We start from the raw sequence: 14,528 nt of genomic DNA, 5'->3' as shown, positions 1-14,528 counted from the left end.
ATGAGTCCTCTTGGGCTGAAGAGTCCAACCCCTTGAGGGCATCTTCCTCCCTTCGGGCTAGCCTTGAACCCGCCAAGGTCTCCCGCCTATCTACTTTCTAGGGGTCACCCGCCAAGGCCGTCCGTTTGTCTACTTTCTAGAGGGCACCTGCCAAGGCCGCCCGCCTATCTTCTTTTTAGAGGGCACCTGCCAAGGCCGCCCGCCTATCTTCTTTTTAGAGGGCACCTGCCAAGGCCGCCTATCAAGTGTTTTTGGGCCTTTTATAATTTGGACCTCTCATGATTTGTGCCTACTTGGACGTTACTGACCTCTCGTTTCTTTCTTCTTTTTGTATCTTTTGAGTCAACCTATTTTTATACACATCAATTAATTGTTCATTATTAATCATTTAAATACAAACATCATCTATACTTAATTGCTCCAATTACTTATTATTAATCGTTTAAATACAAGCATCATCTATACTTACTCATTAAATCATAATGAGTCTGCAGCAAAATGGGAGCTCGGGGCAAATTAAAAAAATATATATAATCAATCCCGACTTGAGACCCATTTAATCAGACCCAACCCGCCCCCATTTTAAATGGGTCCGAGTGGGGCTCGGCACCAACGCCATGCATAGATGCCACTGCGGACGTCGCCTGAATAATATTTATTGTGGGAGTTGAAGCCATCAGAGGTTGAGATGGCCGAGTTGGTCTAAGGCGCCAGATTAAGGTTCTGGTCCGAAAGGGCGTGGGTTCAAATCCCACTCTCAACACATTTGAACTTTTTACTCCCACACTTTCTTTTCTCTCCAACTCCTTTTAGATTTAAAAAAAATAGGCAATGGATGAACTTCAAATTAAGAGCATGAAAAAAAAATGTAATTTCTTTTCACTAAATTTAAATTTCAGAGCATATATATATTTTCACACATTATTATTCTCTATTATAAAAAACTTTCTACAATGTCATGTACCGTATTTTGAATATCAAATTTACCTTTTAATTCATTTCTTCCTTTAAAAAAAAGTAATTTTTATATTTTTCAATAATCTCACAATTATAAGAGGATGGCTAACGTCCAATACTGAGCTCATAGCTTGAGACCGACCCCAGCTCATAACTGCTAGTCAGAAGAAAAGGACGCCCTCCTCACTCGGAGCCGTAGCCGTAGCCGTAGTTTCCCTTCAATCCCTTTTCAATGAGCCTTCAGAATAATAAAATCATATGAAGTAATTTTTTTTTCACTCACCCACTACTCCACGTTTCTCTCTCACATTACTTATCTAATTTTTTTTTCTCGCAAATTTTTATATTTCTAATACACCCACAATTATAATGTATTTTTTCCTTCTTATCTTACTCTACATTTCTTTACTTTCACAGACTTTTTTTTTGCCTCATCCCCTCACACCACACTCGTTTCTTTTCACAAATTTCTTTCTCCTCTTCATCTCCCAATGCAGTTCTTTTTTATACGCTCGTTGGACTGCACACAACGATGATTAATTATTATGAAAGGAAACATTTTTCATATTAATTTTTGAATGTCATAATTTATCAGTTAATTCACTTCTTCGCTTCGAAAAATAATTTGGTTGCAATAATAATTTAATAATTTTTTTTTATCTCAACTCACTATTCAATGTTTTTGCTCACCTATTTTTTTTCCTTCTTCACAAACTTTCATATTTTTAATAAATTCACAATTACAATTTATTTTTTCTCGCTCATCTCACTTCACTTTTTTTTCCTTCTCTTGAACTTCTTTTTTTATCATCTCCTCATTCTACAATTTTTTTCTCCATTTCGCATTATAATTCGTTTTTGTATTTATGAGGGTACAGAGTAAGTCCAAGATTCAGCAACAAAGCATGAGAAATCGAAAAGAAAGCTCTGAACTCCATTCACCATCACCAACAAAATATTCATAACTAACCTCTCAATATTCCAAAGTAATTGAGATTTTAAAATACAATTGTTCATATTTGATGGAAAAAAGAATTCCAAGATAAGTTTGAGTAACACCACAAATATTAATTAAATTTATGAATAATTATATTTACGCCCCAATCTATGAACTATTTACATAAATAATTTCTATCTTTTACATAATTACAGAAATAGCTCCCGACAGTCAATAAGTAAATGTATGAATACTTTATGCAAATAATGTTGACGTTTTTAATGGGTGTACATGTAATTATTCAAAAAAACAGAAATAATTTGTATAAAAAGACCATAAATGAGGGGATATAAATATAATTATCCCTTAAAGTTATAACGAGCGTGAGCTTGATGGTCGCCCAAGCAATAAATAACTTCAATTCTCTCACACGCCCAACATAAAAATATTAATACCAACTACTAAAAATTGAGACCTACATTGTATTAACGTACGACAGGATTCAAACTAAAAATATCTGGGCAGGGCCTAACAACTTCATGTCATTGTGCCAGAATGTGAACCACATATCCCAAAATTCAAACTCTGTTATGATTTTCTAGGTTGAAAGCAGATACATGTATGAATCATGAAGTCGGGACCCTCCCTGTCCTGTGCCCTATGTTTGGAGGAAACAATAAATATTATGAAAGAATGAGGCAAATTTAGTATATCCTGCCAAGAATTCTTTTATGGGTCATGCAGATATTTTTCTTAGAGTAAATTACATTGAAAATTTAGTTCAGTTTACTGTCGGTAATTTTCACTTTATAATGTTAGGCACAAACGAAGTAATTTTCACTTTAAACTCCTCGAGCTCGAGTTCGAGCTCGAACTCGTTAAAAAAGGTCGAGCTCAACTCGTTTACACCCCTAACCCTATACACAAGATACAATTAGGTGAGTGTGAATGGTGAAAAGGGCAGTTGACTGGTTCATCCATAAATGAGAGGTGTGGGGACATAACTGAGAGTTACATGACTCTACAAACTGTGTTAGCTATAGCCTAATTAAATGGCCCGCAAGTGTTGGTCACGAGGAAGGTTCCGGGCAGCACTGATAGAGTGTCTGCCTCTGCCGGCCACATCAGGAGCTCAGTTTTGCCATTTTCTCTTTGTTTCTTTGCACTTTTTGCATCAGCCATGCATTTTGCTAATCACCTTTTTATCTCATTGCTACTTCACATCATCATTTTGTTGCTGGACTGGATGAAGTCATTGCTCATAAGGTCATTTTTGTGACAGATAAAAAAGCTAAGAGTGAACCGAAACTTTATGGCTGAGGAAAGAGGTTCTTGGCCCTATTCACACTCGTTTATTAACTAGTTATCTTAGGTCTAGGCGAAACAAGAGTTTCGTTAGCCTTTGTTCGGATCGAGCTTCTGTTGTTGTGCCAAAAGTTACAGCTAATAGCAATAGGCGCATTAAGGTATTTAAATCGTACGGCAGTTTAAGCACTGCATTTTAACTGAAGCCCGTCATACGATAATCTAAGGACACGCCTGTTGCGGTTGCACACACCAAATGGCTGTAATTGGTGAATTTAGACAAGTACTGTGTTAGAAGTCATGTTGAAGACCAGCTCAAGAAAGAGGTTTTTCACTTTTTAAAATAAATAATAATTGTGAAGAGAAAACAAAAGGCAAACATTGTGATTGATGAAGACTTTGTCAAACTTAGTTCCCCATCAGACAACCTGGCTTGGCTTGTTCATATTACTGTAACTTGTTGTAGCAGAAGCAAGACATAAACAAAGTTAGATCAGCTGCAAAGTGGATGAAAACAAGGGGAACCAAGTCGTTGAGACGGTCGACAATTAAAGGATTATGTGTGAGGCAGAACCAGAAAGGCAAAAATGCAATCAAATTGCATCAGAGATGCATCAAAAGCCTGTTTCAACACTTGCTGTGTAAATCCTCTGCTTGGCCTGCCTGCGCCTCATAGCTCCCCTACAAAGTCCGCAGCAAATCCAGCAGTCAACGCTCGCCACAAATTTGTCTCGGCCATACTATCCTCCATTCAACCAAACACTGATTTTACTAATCATGAGTCCATCCCCTCATTGCAAGAACTGCTCTCTATCCTGAGAAATGCACTCCCACAATTCATGGACACAGTTCTTGCAGACCATATTCGAGCTCAACATTACTATCACCTCTCCCTTTGGAATCATGTCTGTCTTGATTACATCGGCCACGGCCTCTTCTCCTACTCCCAGATACAGAGTTGGAGTCCAACAACTGATGCTGCCGTATTATCCTCATCATCATCAGCAGAAGCAACGTCTTCCCTGAGTGCTGCAGATGCTCCCTTCTTGGAAATTTCTTACAACTCAGTGAACTTGAATTCTTACTTGCTTTACGGCAGCCAAGAATCGGAGTTCCAGGCGGCTATACGGAAAAGAATCATGCGATACATGAATGTGTTTGAAGAGGATTACTCCTTGGTTTTCACAGCCAACCAGTCATCAGCATTCAAGCTTCTTGCAGACTCTTATCCTTTCCAGCCAAATCAAACACTTCTCACAATCTACGACTACGAGAATGAGGCGGTTGAAACGATGATCGAAAGCGCAAAAAGAAGAGGCGCTCGGGCTCAATCAGCCGTCTTCTCATGGCCTAATTTCAGGATCAACTCCAGGAAACTAAGGAAACTTGTTGTGCAAAAGAGCAGGCTGAAAAACCAAGGTCTATTCGCCTTTCCCCTGCAATCTAGGATGACGGGATCGCGATACTCCTACCAGTGGATGAACCTGGCAAGGGACAACGGATGGCATGTTCTACTTGATGCATCTGCATTAGGAGCAAAGGAAATGGAAACCTTAGGCCTCTCTCTTTTCCAGCCTGATTTCCTCATTTGCTCATTTTTCAAGATTTTTGGGCAAAATCCATCAGGTTTTTGCTGTCTGTTTATCAAGAAATCCAGCATCCAAGATTTAAGCCAATCCTCCACAAGCATGGGAATTATCAGCATCATACCATCAAAGGGTCCATTTCAAAAACTAGCCATTGATGAAACTCAACAGATAACTGAAGAAACCCCTCCTGCACTCCAAGAAACTAAACCCTTCATCATCAAGCAGAAAGAGCCATCAAAATCTGAGATAGAAGAACTGGATGAAAAGCCCGAAGCCACCCAAATTGCAAACAAGAAACACAGCACCACAAACACCTCAGGAATCGAATGTCGGGCCCTGGATCACGCAGACAAACTAGGCCTTATTCTGATTAGCAGCAGAGTAAGATACTTAATAAACTGGCTGGTCAATGCACTACTCAGTCTTCGGCATCCGCATTCCGAAAACGGGCTTCCTCTGGTCAGAATCTACGGGCCAAAAATCAAGCTGGACCGAGGTCCGGCACTCGCGTTCAATGTATACGACTGGAAAGGAGAACGGGTCGACCCCATTTTAGTACAGAAGCTAGCTGATCGAAACAACATCTCTCTTACCTGCGGGTTCTTGAAAAACATATGGTTTTCGGAGAATTTTCAGGAAGAAAAGGACAAATTGCTGGAAAACAGAAAAAGGTTTCAAGAACTGAACCCAGAGGAGAAAAAGAAAGGGAAACAAGATTGTGGGGTGGGTGTGGTTTCAGTTTCACTGGGAATGTTGAGCAATTTCGAAGACGTGTACAAAGTTTGGGGCTTCGTTTCGAGGTTTCTGGACGCAGATTTTGTGGAGAAAGAGAGGTGGCGTTACACTGCTCTTAATCAGACAACTGTTGAGGTTTAGACTTTAGATTAGTGAAGAACTGTCGAAATTCTTTGATTTTTTTACTATGTTAATGTTAATCATGAGTTTTACTACTGTTTCTTTTGCTATTGATTGCTCTCTTCATACGTAATAACAAAGATCAGATTTTTGAGATTTTGTAATGGTGAAATTCTGAATTTTTTTTGTCCTGTTTGAATCAATTTTTGTCCCCTGCAGCAGATTTCATTGACTTTTGATATAGTGTGAAAAAAATTCTTGCAACTTGTAAATGTTCGTCCCGTGGAATATTGGATCAACGATGTCTTAACTTATTGATTAAGACTAAGATCGAGATTTTAATGAAAAAGTTTAAAAAAAGATTTGAGTTGCACCTGAATATTTATCTCACTTTATACAAATTATTATAATTTATTTATTATTATTAATATATTGATTGAATTAAAATATTATTTAATGCATCGAGATGAATTATTATAATTTATCTGGCATTATTAATATTAAAAGAAAATAAACAAGGCAAATAAATGTTATACAATGGTATCACATTGATACATATGAAGTTTAATTTTAAATTATTTTTTATTTTGTATTTTTAAAAGATATATAAATCAATAGTATAATATTTTATCAAAAATTGTGATCGAAGATTTTCACCCAAAAAATTGGTCATCTTCATGTTTTACACCAATTTTTTTTTTTTTTATTATAATTGTGTCATGGATTTTAATCATTAACAAAATAATTAATTATTAATATCTAAAAATAATTTATAATTTACCAGCAACTATACTTAGTAGACAAACAATTATAATTAAAACAAATAAATATTTACATGTAATAAGATTTGAACCGATGACTTTATATTTAAGAGCCTCAATTTCGTCGAATAAGCTAAACTTTATTGAAATATCAATTTTAATAAGCGCAAATGACATTAACACTTTTCTTTTTTTTTTATAAAATTACAGATATATCCCCTAAAAAAATATTCGTACAATGCGTCCGACGGTGTTTGTTTAATATTAAGAATAACCCTTAAGTAAGCAACAAAATTATGACAATAATAATGGATGACTTTGACACAAGTACTAATGATTGCCCATTATTACAAACTTTCTTTGATTTTATTTATATTAATATTTGACATTATTATGAGTAAGAATTATGAAATAATAAATTATAATAAACTCACATATAAAGATAAAGATAAGACAGATACCTTCACGTTTAATAAAATTCAAATTTATAAATTTAAATTAAATTATAGGATCTCAACCTTAACTATTGAACTTAGAGATCATTGGATTTTGTTCGATTTTAAAGTAATTTTACACTTATAAATAAAATAAAATACTGCGTGTGAATTCCCACTTGGGCCCACAGATGGGGCCCAAACATACCTTTCAAACACCCATTATAAGCAACTCACGGCCCACTTGGCTGACTACTGTTTCATATTCTGCCGTGCAGAACAAGCTCTACTTTCAACTCATTAAATTGTTGTTTATTATTTTTTTTAAAAAAAATAGTCATCTCAAAATTTTAGAAATTTCAAAAAAAAAAAAAAGGATTGATATAAATATTTTAAAATTTTCAACTCTATTTTTAGATTTATATTTTATTGAATATTAATAAATTTTATATTTGTTTGATTTGGAATAATTCGAAATTCAATTTTTAAATCATTTCCATAAATTCAAATTTAAGTCTAAAATAATACACCCAATTAATAATATATTTTAAGGATAATCACATTTACACCTCCTGATCTATAAAGAATAAGGGCCCAAGCAACAACAACAAGGCCTAGAGGAAGGGAAAAAAGAAAGGTCATTACTGTCATAAGACTGGAAGAAGAACTGCAATAAATATCTTGCCTCTGATCAAGGTATCTTTATGAGTGGTCCGTTATACAAACAACTTTTGTCTTTTGCAGAATTACAGAAGTTGCCCCTAACAGCTAAAATAGGGTAGTGTACGTCGTGATGTTGATGTTTTGGAGGATATAATCTTTTAAAAAAAAGGGATAATTTATACAAATGATATCGATAGTTTTGATGGGTGTATGTATAATTATTCAAAAAATTTATGTAAATAAATTATAAATTAGGAGTATAAATATAATGCTCCCATTATTTTATAATAATAATATTAGTGACCTTCATTAAACTTTAAGTTTTGTTGGGTAAAGCCCATTATTTCTAATAAATCCCCTAGCAGGCCTCCTCTTTTCCTCGTGATAAATCTAATAGCAGGCCTTATATGGGCCATAATTACATTTCCTTGGGCTGTGAAATAAACATTGGCCCACATCTTCAAATTCCAACTTCCTTGGGAAAAAGCCAACTCTTAGAATAAATTCTAATTTATTTCGTTCAATACGCGGGACGGGACGAGTTTGGTTGGACCTAAAATGGTCACCTTCATCGCTTGGTTCTAATTGGACCTTGAAACCTGCTCTGTCCTGCCTCAAATTTGTTCCGGACCCATCTTGATTGGACCCGATAGGTCTAACTCGTAAGATCATATCAAATTAACTTTTCTTAATTAATTACTTTTAAAAAAAATATTACTTTTTATAAATATTTAATAAGATATTATTATTCGGAGTGACTGAATCCAACCAATTATACAAAATTAAAACTCTTCCCCGAGTTAAAACCTAATAAACTAGTCAGAAACCCGTCTTGCCCTATTTGCCATCCCTAGCTAGTCGGTCTTACTGGGCCATATATCTACAACAAATTCGATTGTAATTCACATTTAATATATTTTTTCACTAAACGAACTGAATCGAAACTAAGTTTCAAATATTTTTTAAGAGAAAAAAAAAGTGTTTTAATTTGATTTATTGTACTTCAAAAGCTTTAGCTTAGCAAGCATTTTTAACATACTCTAAGGTTGCATTTTTAACACCAAAATTTTTGAAAATAGGGATCATTTGAAATTCTTTTTTTAAATTCTTCCCGTAAATTCAAATTCTTGATTCAAATATACCCTAATAATATATATATATAGATATATATCAAAAAGTAAAATAGTCAATACAAAATACATCGAGTCAAACATTACACACTAATATAGTACCTTTTGTTATTATTATTATTAGTAGTAGTATTTGTTATTTTAAAGGAGAATTAAGGTTGGTTCCTTAATTTTTTTTTAGATTCGAACTCGTAATCTATTTTTCATAGAAACAAAGTGTCATCATTGAACTATTTGTTATTTTATATTCTACTTTATTGAACATATACATGTTACGTATATAAAAAAAATTTCTATATAAAATATTATTTTTATATATAAATTTTGTATATATTAAATAAAATAAAAAACCATAATAAGATTTGAAATAGAAAATTCAGTACAAGAAACATGATGACCTACGGAAGTGGACAAGGAACGTTCACAGTTGAAATAGAAAGGGTACATGATTTGTCAAAGCCACATTACGGAAAAGACTTAGGTCCAACTTTTCCGGCTAACTCAATTCTTCCAATAAATTCAACACACCCTACCTAATTTCACTCCTCTTTTATTTTCTATTTAATTGAAAAGATTGAGCTGATTATTTATCGCTTTAAATGCAATATGTACGAATTTCTACTGTTATGGAATATTCTTTTTTTTTTTTTTTAAATTATAGTTACGATGTCGATTTTCAACTCAGCTCGTTATTAAAATCAATTATCATACCAATTAGATCAAATTTCTACGTACAATATTCAAGAAATTTTTTTAAATTTTAAGTAGGTTGGAACATGTTCTCTTTTTATTAAAATGTATCATTAATCGGATGACTATCTTAGTATTTCGAATAATTAAAATTTTCTTCATTAATCCGCACATATTGTTGTTAAGAATTTATTTAAATTTTTGTCGAGAGTCAAAAATTATTTATGAGTTTTAAATATCGTAAATTAAAGAAAAGAAAAATACATTCCATTTGAAATTATTGTAGTTAACAAGTCAAACTTGAACAAATTATTATACGAAATATATATATTTGGTAATGAATAATTTAATTTATTTTTTGATAAAAATAAAATAAATAATAAATAATGGCGGGCGAAAACAGGTAGTAGTGGACTTTGGGGTTATAATTGAGGGGAAGAAGTGATGCAAACGTGACCAAATTCTTTAATGCTTTTTTTCCTTACATGTCTGTTTGTATGTGACTTTCACACACAACTACCAACCAAGTCTTTGGGACTTGAGCCGTCGTCGTTTACTTCAAACTCTATTAATAGTTTTTTTTTAAAAAAATTACATAAAAGTTTCTGAATTAAGTCAGAATACACAAATATTTTTTATATTTTTTATGAAATTACAGCTACACCCTTTAAGGGAAGTTAGTGTAATATTTTTAAGAAGGTGTTTGTGTAAATTTTGCATTTGAATATGGGGTGTAATTGTAATAACAATTTGTAACCTCAGGAAACGTAGCTATAATTTTTCAAAAAATAAAAAATATTTACATATTTTAGCTAATTTGAAATATTAATATAATTTATATTAATTTTTTTGTGCCCATAAAAGTTGCAACTATGAAATGATTGTACATTAATTAAAGGAGGGTGCAATTGTTTAATGGGTTCATTTTCATGCACACTAATTTCATGTGTCTTCTCTTACATTTGCTCAACTTTGACAATTTCTGCACTACCTAAGCTTTTTTGTCCTAACTTGAGGTTGCTCTTTCTTATTTTATGTTTTTTTTTTTTTATGATTTAGGTTTGGGCACGATGTGATATTTGATTCGGGTTTAACTTTGATTTGGTATTCATCTTTGAATTTCTGTAATGGTTTCAAGAAACGGATAAATCCCAAATCGATCGACGTTTATAAAAATTGTGAAAACTGCGTTGAGAACTTTGATTATAGCCTGAATTAAATAGAACGTCAAGAGGTAAAGCTCGAATACAATAAATGCAGTTAAGAGAATTTACTTAGTATTTGGGAATGAGTATCTATAGGTGTACCGTTATGTACAATTTAACATGTATTATTGATCCTATGGTAATAGAGGCGTCATCGAGTACTCAACTGAGTAAGGGTAAGGGTCGGGTTTAGGTCGATTTGACCTATGTATGAACTTGTGGATATTAGGACAAACAGTCATAAGAACGATGAACAAAATACAATTAGATAGGTCATCAAAGGTAAAGTTCGAGACTCGAGAGCGATAAATACCATTAGGAGAATCTACCTGGCATTTAGGACTCCTTATTTATAGGTGTGTTGATCATGTACGATTTAACATGTACTACTGATCTTGAGTGAATCCTATAATTATAAAGACCCTGTATGGTATTGAATTGAGTATGAATTGGATTCAACCCGTATATGAGTATTTTAGAGAACATGTTTATTGTACTGTATGCATGCCTTTTACTATATTCGTTTTAGTTTGTGTGTAGTTCCCACATCATTTCAACATAATCAGTATATTATATTATAATTATTAATGACAAATTGAACGTATTAGTAAAATCCAAATCAATGAATATATTCCAAAAAAAAAAAAACTATTGTAAATGTTTGTACACATACATGCGGGACTTCAAACACAATGTTTAATTGTAAGGTTTTAATTTTACCGTTTGAATAGAGTCTCGATATTGGTCATATTTGTGAGTTTAAGCAGCCTCAAGTTTGACAGTTAAGGATGTTAAAAATTGATGATTTTTATGATTCAACGAGGATCTTTTCATGTAATAATTAGTATATTTTATATTTACTTATCAACTTATTATCTAAATATTTTTTTAAAGAAATAAATTTCGAACTTAGGAAACTAGTGCAGGTACGTACACTTTGCAGCACCAAAAGAATACTAATATTCTTTCGAAACTAAAGAAAGGCGCATTTTTGTCATGCAATAATATGTATATACGTAGAAGGATAAATTTGTATGTTTCATAAAATAAATAATATGACCACCGTTACAATAGTCAAATTTTGACCAATAAATTGTCGAGATAAGTGTTACATTTAATAGTTTAGGAAGTACGTGTCTGATATGAGTAAAGATTAGGAGGAAAAGTGTATTTAATATATTAAATTATTAATTTGAATTTTATATAAAAATAGATATATTTTTCATCATCATAAAGAAAAAGGCAAAAGATAATTGTTATCTGTATTGGGGTCCACAGATTGGAGCTGTGAGTTGGGCCAAAATCAAGAAATTACTTTTATTAAAAATTGAAAAGATATTTATGATTTGACTAGTTAAAGTGACGCATTGGTGATATAGGGCTGGTGAGTGGTGGTCAGATTTGGCTGTCTGCTGAACAGAAATAATGCACAAAATTCCAATGTCAAACAGAAACTTGACAAGTGTACTACTCAGATCAAACTTCAACAAACTTTCCATCTCAATTAAGAGAGTGTTGGCCTAGCTTATAAGTTTTTTAAGAGGTAAATCATGGTAATTATTTTATATTATTATCTCCCAAATAATTAATATTTATTTTGTTCACTTATCATCTCATAAAAATATACTTAATTTATATACAAAGTTCAATAAATATTTTTTTAATAATATATTTAAAAAATTTAAGTACACGCATCAAGTATGCCAACCGTCCTAGTACTGAATTTTCGATAGATTTTTCACTGTAATTAATATAATTGGCCTCAAATGAAGAAAACAAATAACACATCATTTATTTTAAATTGAAATTTTGTTTCATATTTCACTTCACCTATGATTAAAATCTTGAGACCAACCCAAAAATAAATAAATAAATAAATAAAATCAGATGTTATTTTTTTATTTAAAAAAAAAAAAAAGGACGGAGATTCCAAAGGAAGCAGGTGGGGTTGGGAGTTGGCTGTCAGCCTTCCACACACATTACATATTTCACAAGTGGATTTTGTCCCCATTGACAATTACAGATCTACGAATATTTTTTATTTATTTTTTTATTTTCGTCTTCAGTAATTGTTTATATATATATATATTAAATTTGGCTGATAATAATACAAATATGTGAATATTTTCACAAGTTCATGTTGTTTGCCCTACCTTTTCTTTTTAAATTAAATTAAATACTCCTCAAGTTCTTTTTTTTTTAAAAAAAGAAATATATATATATATATATATGTAGAATATTTGTTGATCAGACCAAAAATAGAACATAAGCCATAAAATTTATTTTTTTGTCGAGTTCAAAATCATTGAAATCTTGACCGGGAACGTGTAATTCGGCTAGTCGAAAATTTTGTATGGCGAAATGATGTATTGAATATCAAATCAAATTAGTTAGTTTGATTGGGTTCGACTCGAACTGAACTGCCTGAATTTGAAAAAATAAGAGATAAAAAGTCCAGTAATATTTTAATAATTAATAATATATCTATAATATAATTTATATGTTTATAAAATATATATTTACCCAAACTGAATCAAACAATTTTCTTAAAAAAATAATTGAATATGGAAATAAATTTTTTATTCGATACCGAGTACGAATCAAAAATTCAATTCAGTTGGTTCTCGATCGATTTATCGAAGTCTGAATACTCCTAATCTTGAGGATAGTTCAATCTGATAGGTTAAGCTTGTCGGAAGATCCTCAATTAAGATTCTTTATACTTAAAGTTAGTTCGGGTATACCTTGCTTCAAATGACTCTAAAATATTCACAAGACCAAATATTCGTATTTATACGAATCCACATGTCTAAATCTCCGCCATCCGATTATTAAATGATCAACAGTGTTGAATTTCGTCAATTTAACCCGAATAAAAATTGCACGGTTTGATCCTGTTTGGGCATTTGAAATTCCATAGGGAGTATTTTTTTTCTTTTACATGCTTTTCTCTCTTACAAATATATAATTTTCATTTAATTTATAATTTTTTTAACTGATTCTTTTCATGTAAAATTATTTCTCGAGAAATGAACAAATAATACAGTGAATCATTTTAAGTAATCAATTATTTTATTGTTTAATAATGAATTCTTTTTGTTCATAATTTATTAGATAATCTGAATAAAACGTGTTCTTGTAAATAAAAGTACTAAATACAACGAATATCCACAAAGTTTAATACAAAATCGAAAATTATAAGTTATGTGCTCGAACTTCACCAACATATGTGATGTTATTCTACTTCAATAATAGGTGTCGTTCAATTTTAATAATAATTATTAATTAAATATAATTAATTGGTATTGATAATTAACATATGATTGTTATAGCTGTCAGTTATTATTAAATATATATATATTTAATATTTATGATTATAATTGATTTATTCAATAATTAATAATTCATCATTTTTATTTTAATATATATAATTAAATATTAGGAACCAGAAAAAAAAGGTGGGAATTAAGCAAAATGATTTAATGCGTTACGAACAAAGTTTAGGTCAAACTTCAGAAACGAAACATAAAAAAAACCTTAAAATGTAATATAAATAAAATAAAAAATAAAGAAAAAACTATCCTCATTTTGATACCCTTCTTTAACTTGACACAATGTCAATCCTTAGTAATAAAGCAATAGAACTTAGGGGTAAAAATGGTACTATAGTAAAACCTCTATAAATTAATACTTTATAAATTAATAAACTCTCTAAAATAATAAAATCCTCCGATCCCGACTTGGGCCTTTGTAAAAAATCATCAAATTCGATAAGATAATAAAATAATATTTTTTCAGAAAATTCCTTTATAAATATTAGGTCCCATTAAAACTCTAAATTAATAATTCATAAATACAATTATAAATATTATGATAATTTACTAAAATATGAAATCTGTAATGCTTTACGCATATGATCATTCATGGATGATTTTGCGATGCCTTTTAGATGAGAAGACATGGTTGAGTGTTATGAATTATTTTCTTATCATATTGAGATTT

The 14,528-nt window shown here is 31.5% G+C and overlaps 1 protein-coding gene and 1 non-coding gene across 2 annotated transcripts; both read left to right on the top strand.

The window, feature by feature from the left end:
* The first annotated feature begins 682 nt into the window (after positions 1-682).
* TRNAL-AAG (transfer RNA leucine (anticodon AAG)) lies at positions 683-763 on the top strand. Its single transcript has one exon. It is a non-coding gene; the product is annotated as a tRNA-Leu (tRNA).
* A 2,864-nt stretch (positions 764-3,627) lies between these two features.
* LOC105164157 (molybdenum cofactor sulfurase) lies at positions 3,628-5,799 on the top strand. The gene has a single exon (XM_011082744.3). The coding sequence runs from the start codon at positions 3,787-3,789 to the stop codon at positions 5,662-5,664; it is 1,878 nt and encodes a 625-aa protein (XP_011081046.1). The 5' UTR covers positions 3,628-3,786; the 3' UTR covers positions 5,665-5,799.
* Positions 5,800-14,528: the final 8,729 nt, after the last annotated feature.

Source organism: Sesamum indicum, linkage group LG6 (genome assembly GCF_026168435.1).
Source record: "Sesamum indicum cultivar Baizhima isolate 11 linkage group LG6, ASM2616843v1, whole genome shotgun sequence".
NCBI classification, from domain to species: domain Eukaryota; kingdom Viridiplantae; phylum Streptophyta; class Magnoliopsida; order Lamiales; family Pedaliaceae; genus Sesamum; species Sesamum indicum.
Note: the sequence above shows the minus strand (reverse complement) of the source record. Positions and strands in the feature narration are given on the sequence as shown.

What these genes read in the sequence shown, in the direction of transcription:
- LOC105164157 (XM_011082744.3), top strand. Translation starts at nt 3,787, where the DNA reads ATGCAATCAAATTGCATCAGAGATGCATCAAAAGCCTGTTTCAACACT.